This window comes from Colletotrichum paranaense, assembly GCF_030867605.1.
Source record: "Colletotrichum paranaense strain IMI 384185 chromosome Unknown Scaffold_5.1, whole genome shotgun sequence".
Classification (NCBI taxonomy): Eukaryota; Fungi; Ascomycota; class Sordariomycetes; order Glomerellales; family Glomerellaceae; genus Colletotrichum; species Colletotrichum paranaense.
The window spans coordinates 847,409-866,723 of NW_026848963.1; the positions used below are offsets into that span (position 1 = coordinate 847,409).

Below are 19,315 nucleotides of genomic sequence, written 5' to 3' on the forward strand. Positions count from 1 at the left end.
TAAGTTTGCGCGTAGAATCTAGGTTCAGCTGGACCTGGTTCAATCTCGGGGTTTGTCATCACTCCGCGGAGTTCCAGCCAATCACTGCTGACCGGCTCGCCGTGTCCGGAAGCCACCCCACTACTCCGCTCCGCGGGAATGACAATGATACCCCGGGCACAATCGTACGTTTGGATGATAGACTTCGGGACGAAGCGACATCTCCGCCATGTCGCGGTGTGAAGCCACGCAGATTCATTTTCGGAAATCCGACGAATCGGGCATCCAGGCGAGAAGGCGCTGAATCAATTGCATCAGGCCCACCGGCGACCGCTTACATGAGCCGCCAGTTGTTATTGGTAGATTGTCTGGACAGAGATGGATAAGTTCTTGGTAGATATAAAGAACGATGCCGTGATAATCAAGGCCCTGAATATTCAGCATTGCAATCTCATTCACTGAACAGAGGACTTACACCAAACTCATCTTCCATTCCACCTAAACTCCCAACCAGTGATCATGGCCCCCATCAGAGTAGGCATTATCGGACTCTCCGCAAAGGAGGCAGTCACTGGCCCAGGCGCCTGGGCCTCCATCGCCATCCTCCCCTCCTTCAAGAACTCGCTACACTACGAGATTGTTGCCCTCTGCAACTCGTCCGCGGAAGCAGCCCGCCGCTCCATCGAGATGCATAAGCTTCCGAGCACGACCAAAGCATACGGCGACGTCGAGCAGCTGGCCAGCGACCCGGATGTGGATCTCGTCGTCGTAAGCGTCGTCGTGACCAAGCACCTCGCCGTCACTCTCCCCGCGCTCGCCAACAGGAAGCAAGTCTTTGTCGAGTGGCCCCTTGGCGCCTCGGCGCAGGAGGCGGAACAGCTCACGCAGCTGGCCAAGTCAGGCGGACTCAAGACCATTGTTGGTCTCCAGGGTCGCTCTGACGCTCTCACTCTCAAGCTGAGGGAGATCATTCAGAGTGGGGAGATTGGTGAGATCAAGCACACTTCTGTCGCCGGCACTCTCCCATACTTTCCTCCCAACTTCTGGGTGGAGGGTGCGGAGTACTATCTCGATATCAAAACCGGAGGTAACGCATTCCACATCGGCTTTGGGCATTGTAAGTTACTCCATCTCTGTTGAGAGATTCTGACGAAGTTGGTAATATCGAAGGCTGATATTCTTGGAACACAGTCTTGGACTCGTTCACAAACGTTGTTGGCGACTTCGATCTCAGCAGCCTGTCGTCAGTTCTAAAGAGCGACGTCGACTCCGTCCCCCTATACAAAGCCGACAGAAGCAGCGTGATCGACCCAGCGTACCCAAAGTCCTCTCCCGATCACATCTTGATCCAAGGCGTGCTGCAAAACGGGGCAGTGGCCTCGATTGCCTGCCGAACCACCCCGGTCACGGTCGGTGAGGTCGGTGCTCGCTGGATCATCAGCGGCACCAAGGGGGAAATCGAGGCCGTCTGGGACGGAGGCCAGTGGCAGATCCACAGCCCCAGCAAGCAACTCAAGTACAAGTTAGTCGGAGGAGAAGAGCAAAAGGTCATTCTCGAGACCGGCAAGCTCCCTGACGGAGTCGAGGTTTCGGCCGCGGGACTGAACACGCTCCTCATTTTTGACGCCTACGCCAAAGGCGATACTTCACGGTATGCGGACTTTGAGACAGCTCTGAAGAACCATGTGCTTTTGGAGACGATTTTGAAGAAGTCGGGGTACAAGTATTGAGAAGTGAGCTGCTCATGTTCAATCCAGCATGTGGGCACGATAGTATGTAGTTGATAGACACCTAAACATCTACGCGGTAGTCTCACATAATTCTCTTCTCAGATATACATTTCAGTTTTGAGTTGCTACCTTTCATGGTCGATGTCGTGCGTCGCAAGTGACTTCTAGACCAGCCGCCGGTGGATCGCAGCCAAAGTTCGGCACCGACGCCGACGCCGGCGTTGACGCCCGAAACGTGGATCCCGTGACAAATCTCCTCCGAAGATCTGACTCGGCGCAGCTGCCGAGACTTCACGACTTCACTCACAGCGCCCAACAAATCACAGTTGGCGTTTTTTCATACTTGAGATTCCGATTGAAGGTAATTGTGTTTGCTCGTCCCGTAGGATACCAAATCAAAGTAAGACAGACGTCTATCACCCGAAATGAGAGAAGAAGACTTGCAAGGTCAGCCCAACATCCCCAACAACACGTGGTTCATAGACTTACACCCGAAACAGGATCCGGGGGCGCGATCGCCAGTGCGCCAGGAGGAGCAACACCTCCAAAGGCAGACAAACCCAAACACATCGCCATCCTAGACACCGACGTAATGGTCACAGCCGTCCAAACCCTCTACGGACAATACTACAGCGCCCAATACATCAAACGCCTCACCGCCGCCGCAACCCGCATCGGAGCCTCCCACCTCGTCACCTTCACGACCTGGGACGTCGTCGCAGGCCACTACCCGAACCCAGCCGACGTCGACGCTATCCTCATCACGGGCTCCATCGCCGCCGCCTACGACACGGACCCCTGGGTCCTCCGCCTCGGCGACTTCATCCGGCGCGTCTACGAGCACCACCCCAACGTCCGCATCTTTGGCACCTGCTTCGGCCACCAGCTCATCGGCAAAGTCCTCCTCGAGCCCCACGGCGCCGTTGTGGAAAAGGACCCCAACGGCTATGAGTTTGGCGTCCAGACCATCTCGTTGAACCCGAAACTCGTAGAGGACTTTCCCTGCCTGGCCGCTCTTGCGCCCACGACAAGAACGACAGAGTCAGAACAGGACGCTGGCTCTTCATCATCACCACCCCCTCACGGTCTCCGGCTACAAATGTGCCACGGCGACCACGTAGCCCTCGCCCCGCCACCTAACCCACCTCTTCCAGGAACCTGGCAAAACATCGGCGGCAGCGCGCACTGCAGGGTTCAGGGCCTGTACGAGCCCTCTCGCGTCCTCACGATCCAGCCCCATTTCGAGTGCGACCAGGTCATCATGGAAGAGACCATTAAGCACTTTTACACGCCCGCCAAGGGGTTCTCGCCAGAGTTTCTGCAGCGGGCGTTTGACGCGACGAGGAGGGAGAACGACGCGGGTGTTGCTGCGGAGTGGGTGTTTCGATTCTTGGTTGGTATCTGATGCCCCGGGGGTGGGCGTTTTTTTCTTTCTAAAGGGGGACTTCTTGACTTTAAAGGAGAAAAAAAAACTCATTCTATCACGAGTGATTCTGGTATGATTGCTTCTCGAAAGCGGTGGGCAGTGGCGGATGGCAAGGTTGCGGTTCAGGGGGTTTTGATAGAGCTCTGTCATATGCGCGGCCTCAGTTGCCTTGTATGGACCGTATGACTGTACCCACACCAACATAGACACCAGGATCACAGAATACTCCAGTAGTCTTCTAAAGGCTCCATTCTTTTCAGTAGGACTTGGTGCCTGTGAAAGAATCTCGTTCTTGAAGTGAAGCAAACAGTCAGCTGGCACTCAACTTCTCAGTCTTCCTAGACCCCTTTCCGAATAGCTTCAACCACATACGACCATACCCATTGGAAAATTCGGGATCCCGTCCGCTCTCCCATAGACAAGCTAATGAGGGCCGGATTAGTAGTTGGGTCGGTGACGACCAGCGAATACCTGGTGTTGTATGTCTTCTTTACTTTTGCTTCTTTTGCTGAAGCAGGTCGGTGTCAATAGCCTGGTGGGACACCGCTTTTTGCTCTTCCAGATCCCTTCTTCACTGGAAGCACATTCAGAAACACAACACTAGAGACGGGAACGGATTCCAAGTCTCAGAAGAACTACGGGCACCAAAAGCAATGTGAAGCTCCAGACTCAAATAGCATGGACAATTTAAGGTCGATTGGCTGTAAGTATTAGGCCGCCCTTGATACTGGGCAACGGGAGTGTGTGAGCAAGTAAGTAGGAGTCCAGGGATCGTGTACCTAAGCTCAGCCAAGAGGATACCAGCGAGATTGAATAGAGCTTTAATTGCTGATCAGACTTTACTTGATGAGCCGAATCGCCTGTGTCGTCTCCCGAGTCGTTTAGAGCCTTTCTCAGTAACTATATCACCGCGATTGTCGCCCTCGTTGCGAAGCCTTTCGAGCAAAGGACCTTTCCAACTTTGCCCCTCTTTTTGATCCATGAGCACATGTCTGAGTTCGCTTTTTCTAACGGGCCAGGGAATACGAATCTTCAGGAAGTCGCGCAGAGCAAGATAGTCCTGGCGCCTCCGGCTTGCGAACTTGGCCATGTGTTTCTCAAGACGGAGCAAATGGAGTCGGCGCTCATCCTCTTCCCTAGAGGTCGGAGTTAATCAGCTATCCTTCTCAAATTCCGTAATGGGGTGCGTGTTGTATCCATGGGGAGGACACCTCTAATATATTGCACCCCCTCATGGATACAACACCCAGTGTCCCAAGCACTTACAGCTCAAGTGTGCCATCTGCATCTGGTAGTCTCATCAGACCGTGGAGGTCCCGGATAGAATGCGCTTTCGCAAACACCAACCAGGATTGAATTCGAGGATGTGTCATAATCCGCGCCACAGAGTTGAACTCGTCAGCAAGTTCTTCGTTTGGAATGGCTCTGTGTAAATTTATGTGGCAGGGAAGGCAAAGTTCCAGCAACTCGTTCATCTCTTCAATAGTGAATCGGTCGCGATCACGTTGACTTCTCGGAATGACATGGTGTCTTTGGACTTTATGTGACTCCCGCTCACAGAGGTCACAAAACCCTTGTACATTATGGCCTTCATCCGGATGTGAAACCAGTCCTCTCAGCCAGTAGAGCCAATCCCGGATATAGTTCACTTCATGACGGTGTTCAACTGTCTCCGTAGACAGTTCTTTCAGGATATCATCAAAATCCCGCAAGGCTTCCTTGGCTAGATTAGTAGGGCGACTTTGTTTCATTGCCAGGAAATTAGCATATTTTTCCCTGAGACGTTCTTTGGGGCTAGGTCCTCCTTCGCAAATTAGTTCTTTTATACGGCGTTCTAGCGTGCGAAACTCTGCAGCGCGACGTTCATCTGCCTGACGTGCTTTTTCGTGAGCGCGACGTTCTTCTTCGCGGAGTACTTCCACACGCCTTTCTGCACTGCGAAGTTTTTTGATGCGACGCTCCTCTGTGCGTAATTCTTGCTCTTTTTTGCGGCGTTCCTCTGCGTGACGTTTTCTTCCGCGGCGTTCTTCTGGATACCGGTCTATTGCGCTACGCTCTCTCATATACTCTTTTATGTGATGTTGTTCTGTGAGACGTTGGTCTGCGGAAACGATGTCTGAATGACATCTTCGCCCTTCCTTGATGGTAGCATGCTCTTGCTCATTGATGTCCCGAGGCACCGGTTCCACAGGCTCCTGGAGCAGGACGTATAGCGCTTGCTGTCTGGACATTATCGTCATATCCTCTTGAACTGCTGGCTGGTGTTGGTCTGGATGTCGTTGCGTTGATGAGTCTCTGGACTCTGCTTCCCCGGGGCTGAGCCCGAGTGCATTCCTAGTCGGGACCCTCCTCTTGCGCCTCTGGTGCGAGAGTCTATCGATGAGGGCGGCGGCCTCTGCCTGGGTGATAAATCCGGGTCCTGCAAGGCGGGGGAGAGCTGGGATATCTTCAGCTTTTGAGGCATTGGGTTCGTGGGGCCTCGAAGACAGAGATAGAATATCCTCATAAAAGTCTGGTGTTGGTTCGGGGTATACATTAGTACCGTATGTAGCGTCCCACTCAGAAGAAACGTAAGCGGACGATGGAGCGGTATCGTCAGCGGTGCTACGGGATGGCGCCGGAGCATCTGCTTCCTCTTCGCTGCCTGTCATCCTGGCGATTTCAGGATCGCTCCTCTCGATATCTTCGAAAAAGTTTCCCCAGCTCCCAGTTCCCGATCCTGCAGCGCTCTTGGGGCCGCTTCTCCGAGATCTGGTTCTAGGAACCGCTCTTGCCCTTTCTTTCCCCCGTTTGCTGGTTGGTACAGACGCCGCGTTCTGTCGATGTTGTGGATTTGACAAGACAGGTTGTTCTATCAAAACCTCGGGTGGCACCTCTTTTGCCCCCACCTCTTCTGAATTGTCGCCAACATCCTTTGACAGAGAAGTCTCCAGACTCAGCTCCAGATTTCCCTCAACGACAGGATCGACGCTCGACCGATGTCCATCGTGCACGACCAGCCCCCCGTCGACAACGTGCCCAGAAGCTGGCGCACCCTGCTCCTGATGAAACCCGCCCCATTTCCCAGCCCTCGCCTGCGCAGTAAGCGAGTTGCGCTTCCACCGCGGCGCCGGTGCGCCAGCCCTCGGTCTCGACAGCAACTTCGGCTTGGGTGGCGGGTTCGGGTTCGGTGCGGGGCCTTGAACCTGTAACGCGTGAAAGGCGCCCCATTGCGCCGACGCCGGTGGTGAGGGGTTCCGTTTCGCGCTCTTGGCTTTTCCCTTTGACGATGGCGCTGTTGTCGCTTTTGATGATGATGATGATGATGTCGAGCCAGAAGCGTGCCCTTTCACTCCTGTTGGCGCGGGGCCCTTCTTGACGACCTTTGGGATTGGCCGGGCTTTGGCGATCTTGCTACCAAAGGAGCCCCAGGTTGACGGAGCCTTTGGCCTTTCCGGTGGTTGAAGAGATACCGCTTGAGACTCAGAAGCTCCAGCTTGGTTGACTCCTCCCTTGCTGTGCTCGACAATGACGGGGCCACTGCCAGGCAGCGTCAAGCGGGAGTGGTGCATGCCGTCTTCTGATGGACGAGGCGCCTCTGCACCACACAGGGAGCAGGAGCACGTGAAGAACCGGGCATACGTGCCATGATTTGATTGAATCTGGTGAAAATGTCAGTAACTATTCCGCTTTTACGTGCTTGAAGTTCCTCAATGGCTCAATATCAAACCAGCATACCTGTTCTACGCGTGCTAGGCTTCGTGACGTGATGGATCGGGCCACCGTTGACAAGATGTGCATCTTTACCGGATTGGCAGCGTTTCACAATGGGAAATGGCCGGCTGCATGCATTGAGAGACAGAGAAATTGAATGAGTCTCGGCGAAGTATCATGGCCGCCACGTGAGGTGTACAAGGATTTGGCTTGCTGAACAGTGTTCAATTGGTATTTCCTTATTCGCATGTCGTCGGTAAATCGCTGTTACAGTCAGTGGTCGTATTTGCGCACGGTGTTGTACTGTGTTTGCCCTCAGGCATGAAGTTTTGCCCCTAGCCTCGACAACTTCGAATGACTGTATGGCCTCTATGAAGTTGGCAAGATCATCGACTACGATTTGGCTCCAGTCAGTTCGACAAGGCTCATCCTACAGCATGGTTCTCACGGCTTTACTTGTCACCCGCTAGCCGCTGTACAAAGTGTAATCTTGAATTAAACAATCCAACAACGCGGGACACCCCGTCATCAAAGAGAAGTCGGCAACTTCTCAGGTGAACCAATGGTATTATACATCTGAAACTTTCTTGGGTGCCTTTCCATTTACAACGTCATCATCAAACTCCATCCTGATCCCATTCCCAAATGCCATCCCTTGCCTAACTGAGGACAACTACTACCGGTGAGGCAAAGTCCACTCGCGCTTGCGCTTGACACCCGCAACACGTCCAATGCGATCCTAGTACACGGGCGTATTGTCCGCGTCGGCCAGCCACAAGGTTGCCAAGTCTCTTGACAGGCCCAAGCGAAGTATACGAAGCACGTCGTCGGCCGACGCACCAGCCGTGAGTCCCGATCTCCAATCCCAGCCGCGCTTCGTTTTGGCGAGAGTAGAACCACTGCCGCTGCCACCGCTGATGGACCGGTGAAGCTGGCTGGCTAACATGGAGCTTCCGCTGAGCATGTAGCTTCCGCTAAGCGAGCTGGTGCTCTTGCGCATCAAGTCTGCAGGCGTTGAGCCCTTCATGCCCGGCGTCGAGGCCAGAACAAGCTTGAAGAACTCGTCTGCTGCATTGAAGATAGTGGAGTTGACTGTCTGGATATCCTCAACGGCCTTGAGGAGCGTGTCCATCTGGTCGAGCGTGATGACCGAAGGGTTTTGGTTGACAAAGGGCAAAGCCTCGCCCAACAGAGCGAGAATGAAGTCCTCACTGACAACTGCGTCGCGGGTTTCGTCGTAAAGGCCTCCCCGAATGTTGTCATCTGAGCTAGCGATGACTGCAACAAGGGCAGAGGCGGCTTGCTTCCGGAGAGTGGCAGACTTGTAAGGTGACATATCAGCAAGCCCATCAGTGTCACGAAGCTCGTAGAATTTCCGGAGCGTGGCGTAACCACTCAGCATCCGCCCGAGGAGATTCGCTGCCTCGAGATCTTGTTTGGCATACTTTTCGAGCGTTTGACTGCGCTCGTTCAGAAGTCGGTAGAGGTGGTCGTCCAGATCGTTGGCTGGGGGGTAGACCGTGGAGTGGAGCAAAGAGTACGACATAAGGAGGTTGAGCACCTCACGGACCTTTCCGGGTCTATGAGCCAGAGCGTAGTACCAAAGAGCCTCTCCGTATCTGTGGGAGTCTTTGCCGAGAATATCTGCGTAGGTCTGGAAACGGTTAGCTTGGTGATATGCACAGTTCGATGCGATCTGCACGTACCTCTGCGGTCTCTTCGGCATAGGAAATCATGCCGAGATCGTTCAGAATTCTCCAGACCTTATCCACAGTGGCTCCTTGTTCAGAATCAAGCTGGTCTAGGATATCCCGAAGCAATTCTCCCACCATATCCTCTGACTTCGCAGCCGAATCCATGCGACCAAGGACCTGTATCGCCATCTCCCAACCGCTGCGATCTCCCGAAAGACTCTCGATTCCAGCAAGTTCGCGCGCGTAATGTGTAAGCGTAGTGTCTTTGATGCCCTCCACATCATCGGCGGTCTGAGGAGCCACTCCCAACATCTCCAGATCCTCCATGTCCAGACTCTCCATCGTGATCAAGTTAGGCTGCTCGGGCTTAGGTAGCCACTGACCAAGCGAGGCAAGTTCTGCCACTGAAGAAGCAATGGGAAGCGACCATGCTCGAAGGATTCCGATGACAGCCGCGAAGTTTGACTCGAAAGCCGAAGCAATGGCAACTTCAACAGGGTTCATGGAGTTGAAGTGGAAGTCCGACTCAACCGTCGTGTGGAAAGCCAGCGACAGGCGTTCAAAATAGGTCTCCGGGGTAGAAGGCGTAGCTGTCATGCGGAGGCCGTGAGAGCGAGACATGCGCAGGCTCTTCTGCTGTCCTCTGCCTTCCTCCCACCATCCAAAGAGACCAATCGTGGCTTCACACCAGTCCTGCGCTGTATCCAGGATAGCCTCTGGTGTTCCCATGATAATCTGGTAAATGGTCTGGAGATGTTCGTAGATGTCCCATGGAACCTGGCCTTCCGCTTTCCGCACAAGACCGGCCAAGGAGCCTCTTCCGTACGAGCTATCGTCACTATCGCCAGCGAAGAGGTTCTTGTCCTTGCCCTCCGCAAATCGCTGAAGCTTGTCCAAGGAGCCCTTCGTCTGGATGCGGTACAGCGTCCAATCGCTGCTGAAGATATCCCAGTTGCCCTTGGTGATTGGGCACATGTCGAGTGCCTCGCACGCAATGCCGACAGCACGTTGTAGGTTATCGAGAGCTTTGCCGGAGTAAGCGAAATCGGCCCTGGGTCCCTTCTTGACGGACTCCCACCCAGCATTCCTCAATAGCTTTGATGCAAGATCGACATTGCCACGGATGAGAGCGCTGCGAAGTGTCGGCCAGAAGAGACTATGGCAAGCTGGACTCGGCCTGTGATTCATGACAATCTCGAACTGCTCGGGGTAGATGTTGTGGTTTTCCTCGATCCATCGGAACAGAACGTAAGGCAGTGGCGGCGCTTCGGTATCGACAGTGCCTTGGTTAGCGAAACGAGTGTGGTGCATCTGAAGCACCAACTGGGCAACGTAGGCAGCCTTCGTGAACGGCTCACTTTCGGGACCGGGACCAATCTCGGCAATGTGCTCTCCCTCTGGCATAGGTAAACTGTCGGCAAAGTCATTCCAGAGGTCCACCAGAGGGTAAACAATATTGGCGAGCGAGACGTCTAGCTGATCGGGGTCCTCCTGCGCACCAATTCCTTCGTTGTAAAGCTGGTTGATCAAGTCTTCCGTCTTCAAGACAACGCCTGACGACTCGTTGATCTGAGCCATGCCCAGTTCCTTGTATAGATCCTTTGCGATTGCGGAGAACTTGAATTCTGTCCGTCTGTTGCCCGACGAGCGACGCATGGACGACGCACGGAAAATATCCTGGGCCTCCCTGCGCATTCGCTCCGTTGCCGCTGGCGTATTGAGCAGTAAAAGATCCGACTCCTCGCCGCCTATGCCGCCTTCACCCTCGTCTGAGTAGGCCAGTTCATCGTCGTTACGAGTGCTGTGCCGCAAGTTCAAAAATATGTCGTCGTCATCCTGGACCTCTTCGTCGTCGGCCTCAGCGTCTCCGTCTTCCTCTCCAATATCGGCTTCGAGGTATCGCTCCATCTCCGCGTCGGCGGCATCGCGTTCGTCGTACTCCTCATCGTCCTCGTCTTCTTCCTCTTCCTCCGAGCTGTCGGGTATCATATACCTGCCAGTCCGGTTATCGTAGGTGACCTCGCTCTTTCCCGCGCCAAGTTCCCGGCTTAGTGCCGACGGCTGTCTCGTTGTAGGTTTGGCGCTCTGCAGAATCGACCGGCCAAGTGGTTGCGCTGAAGCAGAGTCGCTTCTGCCAAAGAGGTTCTTGCTGGGCCCATTTGAACTTCCACCGCCGAAGCCAAAGGGCTTCTGCGCAGTGACGCCTTGCAACAAGGAGCTTCCGAGGTAGGACTCGGAGGGAGCACCTTGGGGTGTGAAGGAAGCAGCGGACGAGGGTGGAGGACCGGCTGGCGTGGTTGACGGGTTTTCGCCGAAGGGATAGTATGACTTCTTCTGTGGAGTCTGACCGGGCGTCGACGGCGGTGAGCTATCGAAGGTTGAGTCGTCGAAGGAGAATTTGTTAGGCATGATGTCGGTGATGGAGTGGGCGACCTCAGGTCACCCGGATGAGGCTAGTCGTCGCAAAGTTGTGTTGACCGGCGGGAGCGAAATTTCTAGGTATTCGGTACTGCAGAAATTTGATGCGTCGCTGTCGTTTGATGTGCGAAAGTCGTCGAGGCTAATTGGGCTGACTGGCAGGTCGCAGGCGACAAGGCTGAAGAGCTGAGTTGTGGTGTTTGGCAGGACGCGCTTTTGCTCGATAATTTTTGGAGGTTCGCGATGCTTGGCCAGTCAACGCGGAAGAAGCCGACGTCTTGGCCCCACCACCCAGTCGCTCTGTGTTTTTAGGAGTGGCCCGAGCTCCCTGGCCTAGTGCCGCTGACACACCACCTAACGGGGCTTCGAGATGTATGTACGTAGTATGTACTTTGTACCTTTGAAAAGAACCAAGATCCTGATAAAGCTTCCCGGCGTTCAAACTTCTGAAGCAGCAACCAAACACGATTCCTTTGTCACCTTGTTGGAGAATAATTCTTTAAGGTTCAGACGTCTCCTCCACAGCCATGCGACCGTGATGCCATTGTGATGTCTCTTTTTCCGGGGTAAACACAAACCATTGAAGCCAAGTTGTTTCCCCTCTTTTGGCTGTCAACCTGGTCTTCCATATCTTCCCATACTTTCTTTTCCAATGGATCCTTTGATTATCTTTTGCCTGAGAGGATTGTTCATCCATTCTTTTTGACTTGTATCTCTCTTCGTCGAGTCCCTGTCCGCGGGCAACTAGGAAGTGTTCTTTTTACCTTATCAAAGCCGTCCCGGAGCTCCCCTCGTCTTCCTCCGTGTTACGGCGTTCTCGCCCGGCATGCCGATTAGATAGGGTAGAGCTGCCAAAGGCAGTAAAGAAACTGCTTGAAACCTCCGGGCCCGGACATAAATCGGGCTCTGGACGTGCGGGCCCTAAGAAAAGTGCTGTACTCCTCAAGGCCATCTTGGCAACCACGGAAAGTCATCCCTCAGAAGGCGGGCGGGCAGGCTTGGCCAGATTCAATCGCCGATGGACTATGCCTGCAAAAGGGTGCATTAATAGCATCTCAAAAGCCTAACCCCGACGGCTTAAAGTTTTGGTGTATTGCGTCTTCAAACAACGATAGGCTGCAAGCCCGAAAGCGCACCGGAAGAGAGGAGGAGGGGGAAACGTCTCAAAAAAGGCGGTCTTTTTCTTTGGTGAGGTGGAAGCGCTTGGAAGACCCAGATACGCAGCCAGCCCCCGCCACCCCCGGCTAGGTGCCCGTACAAGCCGTGATTCGGCCTTCATTCTCGGGAAGGGAACCAGTTACTGCGATTTCTGGATCTTGGTGTCCGTCGGAAAGGCATCCGTTGGTCTCGACTTCTTTTATCTGACTGTCACCGTACCGTGCACCTACCTAATCACAGGCAGCCAATTGGGACAATAGGAGAAGGACTTGCCAGTAGAGTTCCAGCCAACCAAATAACAGAATTCATCCCCAGAACCTCAATCGATCCAATGACGTACTCGTGTGTTGCTGCTTGGGAATGCCCTTCCATCCGCCTCACCCAAGACTCGTACAAGTCACGGCTGGCGTCAGTAGTGTTTTATCCTCTACTTACCTGAGTACCTAGTCAATGACAAGCTGAACGTCTCCGCTTTTTCCAATTCGCGGACGAGTAAAGGAAGAAGTGCACTCCAGTCTCCAGATAGAGATACGCACACAGAGGAAGAGAGGTACCTAACTCAAGTCTCAGTCCCCGAACCCCCGAGACTCACGGATACTTTCCCCTCCCGAGGGGAAGGTGGGGTTTGGAGATGGTGCCAAAAGACACCCGGCGGCAGTTCTCTCCCCCTCTGCCAGTGCCCAACCTGCATCTTGGACTTCCAGCTGCCAGCTCCTCCTTCCGACCTCGTTGGAATAAATACTCGTACCCTGCCCGGTTATAAGCTAAGCTTAGTGTGCCGATTTCCTCCTTCCATCAAGGTTCTCATCGACCATCATCACACAACATGTCTGCCACTGCAGGAAAGGTATGCTCGGTTCCCACTCCAAGCACTTTACATTACATCTGTATTCCCTGCTCTGCGATTTTCTCCCATCCATTGCGGGGTAGCTCGACGACCACGGAGACGACTGAGACGCGAGCCATCTTGACAACCCGAACCCATCCGCTGACCCAATTGATCATCTACAGACCATTACTTGCAAGGCCGCCGTCGCCTGGGAGGCCGGCCAGCCCTTGAGCATTGAGGATATCGAAGTTGCCCCGCCCAAGGCCCACGAGGTCCGTATCGAGATCTACCACACCGGTGTCTGCCACACAGGTATATTACGACCCCCGCCTGAGGTCTCGGATGAAGACCCGAAGGCTGTTTACTACAACACCAGAAACTTGAGGACTGACACACTTTCCTCGGGACAGATGCCTACACTCTCTCCGGCAAGGACCCCGAGGGAGCCTTCCCCATCGTCCTCGGTCATGAGGGCGCCGGTATCGTCGAGTCCGTAGGCGAGGGCGTCACAAACGTGAAGGTCGGCGACCACGTCGTCGCCCTCTACACACCAGAGTGCCAGGAGTGCAAGTTCTGCAAGTCAGGCAAGACCAATCTGTGCGGCAAGATCCGCGCCACCCAGGGCAAGGGTGTCATGCCCGACGGCACCTCGCGCTTCAAGTGCAAGGGCAAGGACCTGCTTCACTTCATGGGCACCTCCACCTTCTCTCAGTTCACCGTCGTTGCCGACATCTCAGTCGTTGCCGTCCAGCAGGATGCTCCCATGGACCGCACTTGCTTGTTGGGCTGCGGTATCACCACCGGATACGGTGCTGCCAGAATTACCGCCAACGTCCAGGAGGGCGACAACGTTGCCGTCTTCGGTGCCGGCTGCGTCGGTCTCTCCGTCGTTCAAGGTGCCGTCGTGAACAAGGCTGGAAAGATTATCGTCGTCGACGTTAACCCCAACAAGGAGGAGTGGTCGAGAAAGTTCGGCGCGACTGATTTCGTCAACCCCACCAAGCTCGGAGACCAGTCTGTGGTCGACAAGCTCATTGAGCTTACCGACGGCGGCTGCGACTTCACCTTCGACTGCACTGGTAACGTCAGCGTCATGCGTGCTGCTCTCGAGGCTTGCCACAAGGGATGGGGACAGAGCATCATCATCGGTGTCGCTGCTGCTGGTCAGGAGATTGCCACCCGTCGTAAGTACCCCTCGCACAACCTTGTTGTAGTACGGCATCAGAAACTAACCACTTTCTCAAACAGCGTTCCAGCTCGTCACCGGGCGTGTCTGGAAGGGTTGCGCGTTCGGCGGTGTCAAGGGCCGCTCTCAGCTGCCCGGTCTCGTGCAGGACTACATCAAGGGTGACCTCAAGGTGGACGAGTTCATCACCCACAGGAAGACTCTGGGCGAGATGAACAACGCCTTTGAGACCATGAAGCAAGGCGACTGCATCAGAGCCGTGGTCGACATGCGCAAGTAAGCTTAACACAATATACCACGGGCTTCTGGTTGCGCGACCGTCTCGGTGCGTCTTCTGAAAAACAAAAAATACTGATAGTTTAATACAAAAAAAAGTGAAATCGATATCCCAGTACCGCCTCGCGAATCCAAACTGTGAAGCCAGGTGGGCGGGCTTGTGATGATGGTTTGGTCCTGGGTCGTCGGTGACGAGGTGGAACCGCTCAGCCTGTCCGTACGCGCAACGTCGCGATATATGTCGATAGCAAAATGCTCACACCATGTCGTCAAGATTCCATGTCCTTATTCACCAGTGATCTTTTGTGACCTGAGTTCGTGTGTTTTCCTCAGGTGGTCTTCCATTGGGATTCTAGACCATCCGCTTGTACAATTCCGGGGACCCGCGGCGGTGACATCCGGCGGCGCGCGGCCCCCATAGTAGACAGTCCCAAAAGTCCGGGCCTGTGCCGCCGCCCCCTACTCACCCTGCATGTTCCGGGGCGGGCACATATTCCTTCCACCTCTGTGTTAGTACGGAATAGATCTGGGTCTACCTCAAATACTAGGTGGAATCAGCACTAGCTACCAAAATCGTAGGACTCCTGTAATTATCGGATGAGGAGGAGGATGGCCGGTTGATTGACGAGTGATCCAGCAGGGTTGATTCATCATCTGGCAGGTTCTGTTAGCAAAAGACCGAAGAGAGAGCATGCTAGATGCACGCTGTCCACCACGGAAGCTTATCTCGCCGCTTTTGAGAGAAGATTCAGGTATCCTGGATGCTTCTTCGGAGCAGTTTCAAGCCAAATTACTCCGTACAGCAGCTCTTTCTCCCGTCTCTTTCATCCTGTTACCATGGGGTGGTGGACCAATAATGCTGAACAACAAGTTTGTGAGAATAGGGTGCGGTATACCCGTCTAACACCATTGAATCGCAATACATGTACGAATACGTCTTTGTCTCAATGACTATCTCGCGGATCGGACCGAGACATCTGTTCTCTATCATGAGTATAAGGCCTCTTGCTACCGTCCAGCTTGCGGTCGTACTACATCTTAACCATCAATTACACTTTATCTGAAAGGGCCGCATTATTCATTGCCCGGCCGTCTTTGAGCGAGATTGTCCGATGTCCGCGCCACATGTCTCGGAGATGTGCGGACACTGCTGAGGCTTCTATTTGGCAATTTGACTGCAGGCCTAGCTAGACTGTTGTAAAGCCGCGGTGCCGATACACTTGCTCATTTCTCATCAACCGGTGGCATGCCTGCTGTCTACTGTTTTCTTCCTCGGGCTGCTTCTTTGGGGATGAGACGGATGTCAAGCCACAGACCCCAAATAGTTATATTGGTTGAGGAGGAGTGGGACTGGGGAATCGGACGATTTTTTGGCAGAGCGAGCCGGGGGTGGTAAATAGAATGAACCGTGGGGAATCGCACGGGAAACAACATCAAAACCGTCCGGTTCACCGTTTGGCTCGTAATTTTAGGAAATAGTCGTGACTGGGGGAGGCCGAGGACAGTAGGGGTTCCCCCCCGTTGTAAATCAAGATCCGAGTGCATTGATGGCTAATTTTGATGGGCAATCAAGGCTAGACTAGCAATCTCGACGTCCGGCGTAGCATCGACTAACACTGTTGGGGGACAACCCAGAAGGCAAGTTAGAGAGGGAAGCATGTCCCCGTAGAAGGTATTAGGAGGCGGTGTAAATAAACACAGGACTGCTCCATAAATGAGGATTCCCTCAATCGGATGTTGAGCAAAGGATTGTGTAACTCACATTTTTGACACATGTCTAAAGGCACCCGGCGTTTCACTTCTGAGGGTTTTGCGGAATGCGAGAAATGACACCGAGGGCGGTTAAGCCAGAGATTTTGAGTTGACTTTTGCCAACGCACATGTGCTCTCCATTGCCATCCGAACCGCAGGATTCAAGATCCAGCGATTGCTCCAGCGATCCATCAGCGGGCGGGCCTCAAATGGTTGGGTGCGGGCCTGCTGGCTCGAAATGCAAGGCGGTCTCGGACCCTCGACAACTCTGCGAAGTAGGCGGTTATTACTCGATGATGCGAGGTTGGCTGGTCTCGTGAACAGGCGAGGCCACCTCAGGATGCGATTCCCCCTCAGGGATGATAAGATAAGACGAGCCAGACATGGGGTAGGTAAGTCAACAACCGGATCGCAAGGATCGTCTTGTCGGGGCATTCGTATCATTTGATTCATCCCCTCTTCGAGAACAACACCGGACACGAGATAATGACCGTGGATATCCCGTGTTCGGTATGCGGGTACGACGAACGAGGACGGACAACGTTGAGCCGCGTTTGTCGACGGGCAGGCAGTTTGTCCCAGATATACACCTTTCCCGTGATATCTCGGCCAGCTCGCTGCATCGAAGATAGTCCTCCTGGAGGACATGCTAAAAGCCAATGGCGCCGCTCCCAAGCGCCTGGATGCAGTGGCTGCAGGAAGCCAGCTCCAATACGGGAGGAGGTCGGGTTGCACGGCGCTAGGCTAGGCGGCACTGCTTGGGGTGACCTGTAGCTAACCATTCGGTGCCGCATCTGCTATTGCAGGACACCTTTCCCTTCCACCTGTCAGAACTCAACTTGTGGCTGTGGAAGATCAGGCCAGCCAAAGACAAGGTGCGGTTCGCCATGCAGAGATATGTTGTTGTGACTTGATGGACAGCCAGCCGAGCATCTCCGGAGCCGAGTTACGGCGACAAAGGACAAAGTCTTTGCTCCGTCTGAGTTGGCCGCACCGCTCGGCCTAAGCGTGTAGACTTCTCACTTGCTGTTCCACTATTTCTCAACTGATGATGGCCGTTGCAGGTCCACGCGGGGATCTCGGAAAGTTGATGTCGCGGGATAAGCTAAGGTCACAGCACTGGCATCTTTTGGGTTCGGAACCGAAGAATGCCCCCCAGAAGGTCATTGCGTGCGGTGCGGAAGCCCCGAGACGCTTGGGGACGGTCCTCTTGGGAGAAAGTAAAGACGAGGTTACTCCTTGCAACTATCCAGAGCAATGACTTCGGGCCGGTAAGGGACGATAGGATGCTTGTCCTTTGATTAAGATAACTTTGACATGGCTCATCTTGAATCTACCAGCGCCTCGTTCGCACGTCTTTCATCAACGTTGAACCAGTGTTGGAGCGCATGGGACGACTTAGAGGTGCAGGTTCAAACGAATTTCCAGCGGCCGAGGCGAGCTTCACTGGCTTGACGGAGTATCGAAGTAGCATCGAGGAAACTGTCTACTGCTAATCTATTAGCTTCAATCTATTAGCTTCGGAACGTTGCGGCAGTTATTCGGTACCTCATGCGGGGGATGCCGTTGGCGAGAGCGAACAAGGGCCAGCGACAATGATGGCTTGTGACAGGCAACTGCGATGCGATTGGAAGGCACTACCAAGTCAGTCGCCCTCCCATCTCTCACCAGCCATCTCGGTCCTTGGTTACGAACTGGTGCAGAGGGAACTAGGATGCCTCCTGCAACTCGGGCTCCAGCACAAGCCATGATCCATGAGGCCATGCTGCCACTAGCGACTATTGCCATGCCGTGACATGCAATGCCATGTACTGCACGAGAAGCAGAGCGAACGACCTGAGCTTGTCTACCATTGACAATTGCTCGAGATGAGGAGGATTGGCCTGCTTGGTTCGGACAGGTTGAAAGATGGATTAGGCTGCTGAGTTTGGCGGCACATAGCTTCGGTACCCGTCCATCGGCAATCCTTGGACAGCCCGAGGAAATGGCGGGAGGGGTGAAGTCGGCGATGTATCGGTAGATGGAAGGTCGGTGACCGGCCCCGATGCAACGGCGAGAAGTGTATCTTGGAGGTTGAAGTACATACGATATATGGCATTAGAAGTGAGGAGAGGAAACTGGAGTTGATGATTGAGACGGGGCAAGATCAGGTACCTACGCACCTGAGGAAAGTAGGCAGGTAGGTACCTTTGGCATTTGTGATTTTGACGGCAGTTGCGTGGATGGGAGTTTTATTTTGGTTCTTCGGAAACTTCTCAGCTCCTTCCTTCCTTTTCTTCCTGCGACGATCCTACTCAGTTGACTTGTTTATTCGTCAGGTGCAATTCACCGTTCATCTTCCACAAGTAATTTGTCTAATGCAGTGTGGAAGGCAAGACAGTTGAGCAACATCCTTCTTGACTCGCTCGGAGCATCTGCTGTACTGTAGTGCGTGAGTACCTGAGGTAAATAGTCAGGTAGGTAGTCTAACATGAAGGTAGGCCGATCTACATCTCGACTTCTGCACCGCTCAACTTAGGTACGGAGTATTCACATCTGCCTTCACCGCGTTGCATCTACCTGACTCAGTTCCAGGAATTTTTTCAAATCACACCCTCCTGCGGTCTGCTTTGCGTCGTTGGCAAGTCCGCATGGATCGAATCCCGTCGTCTTGCTGCCACTAGCATTCAGAAAGTCACCTCATTTCCTCCATCACCAAACCACCGCTGACGTATATCACATTGCGCATCCTTGCCTTGAGAATCGAGGCACTCACAGCACTACCTTACGGATACGCTGCCGGTATTCGGATACCTTGCGCAATTTCAGCACCCTCGTTCCTATTCAGTCTCACCAGTGAACCCTCGTCAGCCACCGCCCCATGTTACTTTCGTCTCCAGCGCCATCATCCATGGCATTGGCAGCACTGATCGATAATCTCGACAAGCCATCTTAGGCTGTTCCGGGGCTGATCCGTCTGGAGTGATCCATTGACTCGGGACAAGCAGCCACCGGAGCCATGACTTATACGAATGCCCTACGGAACGAGAGACACACGAGAGGCGCGAGGCCCAGTCCGATCCAGTACAATCCAGTCTACACAATAATTAATCATCCCGACGTACATTCACCGCTTTCGGAGCCTCACAAACCGTCAACCAGTGTCATCGGCATTGTCCTGGCGCCCATTTGACA

The 19,315-nt window shown here is 53.9% G+C and overlaps 5 protein-coding genes across 5 annotated transcripts; 2 read left to right on the forward strand and 3 right to left on the reverse strand.

The window, feature by feature from the left end:
• Positions 1-498: 498 nt before the first annotated feature.
• CPAR01_06614 (oxidoreductase family protein) lies at positions 499-3,114 on the forward strand (the record flags this gene model as incomplete). Its single annotated transcript, XM_060490886.1, has 3 exons — positions 499-1,096; positions 1,171-1,696; positions 1,878-3,114. 3 exons carry the CDS (start codon positions 499-501, stop codon positions 3,112-3,114), a joined length of 2,361 nt encoding a protein of 786 aa, XP_060349760.1.
• An 853-nt stretch (positions 3,115-3,967) lies between these two features.
• Positions 3,968-6,915, reverse strand: CPAR01_06615 (uncharacterized protein; the record flags this gene model as incomplete). The annotated part of the gene is made up of 3 exons (XM_060490887.1): positions 3,968-4,271; positions 4,402-6,776; positions 6,853-6,915. The coding sequence occupies 3 exons, from the start codon at positions 6,913-6,915 to the stop codon at positions 3,968-3,970; spliced, it is 2,742 nt and encodes a 913-aa protein (XP_060349761.1).
• A 652-nt stretch (positions 6,916-7,567) lies between these two features.
• On the reverse strand, positions 7,568-10,931 carry CPAR01_06616 (nuclear pore complex subunit Nup85; the record flags this gene model as incomplete). The annotated part of the gene is made up of 2 exons (XM_060490888.1): positions 7,568-8,482; positions 8,535-10,931. 2 exons carry the CDS (start codon positions 10,929-10,931, stop codon positions 7,568-7,570), a joined length of 3,312 nt encoding a protein of 1,103 aa, XP_060349762.1.
• A 1,993-nt stretch (positions 10,932-12,924) lies between these two features.
• CPAR01_06617 (uncharacterized protein) lies at positions 12,925-14,393 on the forward strand (the record flags this gene model as incomplete). The annotated part of the gene is made up of 4 exons (XM_060490889.1): positions 12,925-12,945; positions 13,110-13,239; positions 13,338-14,111; positions 14,176-14,393. 4 exons carry the CDS (start codon positions 12,925-12,927, stop codon positions 14,391-14,393), a joined length of 1,143 nt encoding a protein of 380 aa, XP_060349763.1.
• A 1,838-nt stretch (positions 14,394-16,231) lies between these two features.
• On the reverse strand, positions 16,232-16,789 carry CPAR01_06618 (uncharacterized protein; the record flags this gene model as incomplete). The annotated part of the gene is made up of 1 exon (XM_060490890.1): positions 16,232-16,789. The coding sequence occupies one exon, from the start codon at positions 16,787-16,789 to the stop codon at positions 16,232-16,234; it is 558 nt and encodes a 185-aa protein (XP_060349764.1).
• Between the last annotated feature and the right edge of the window lie 2,526 nt (positions 16,790-19,315).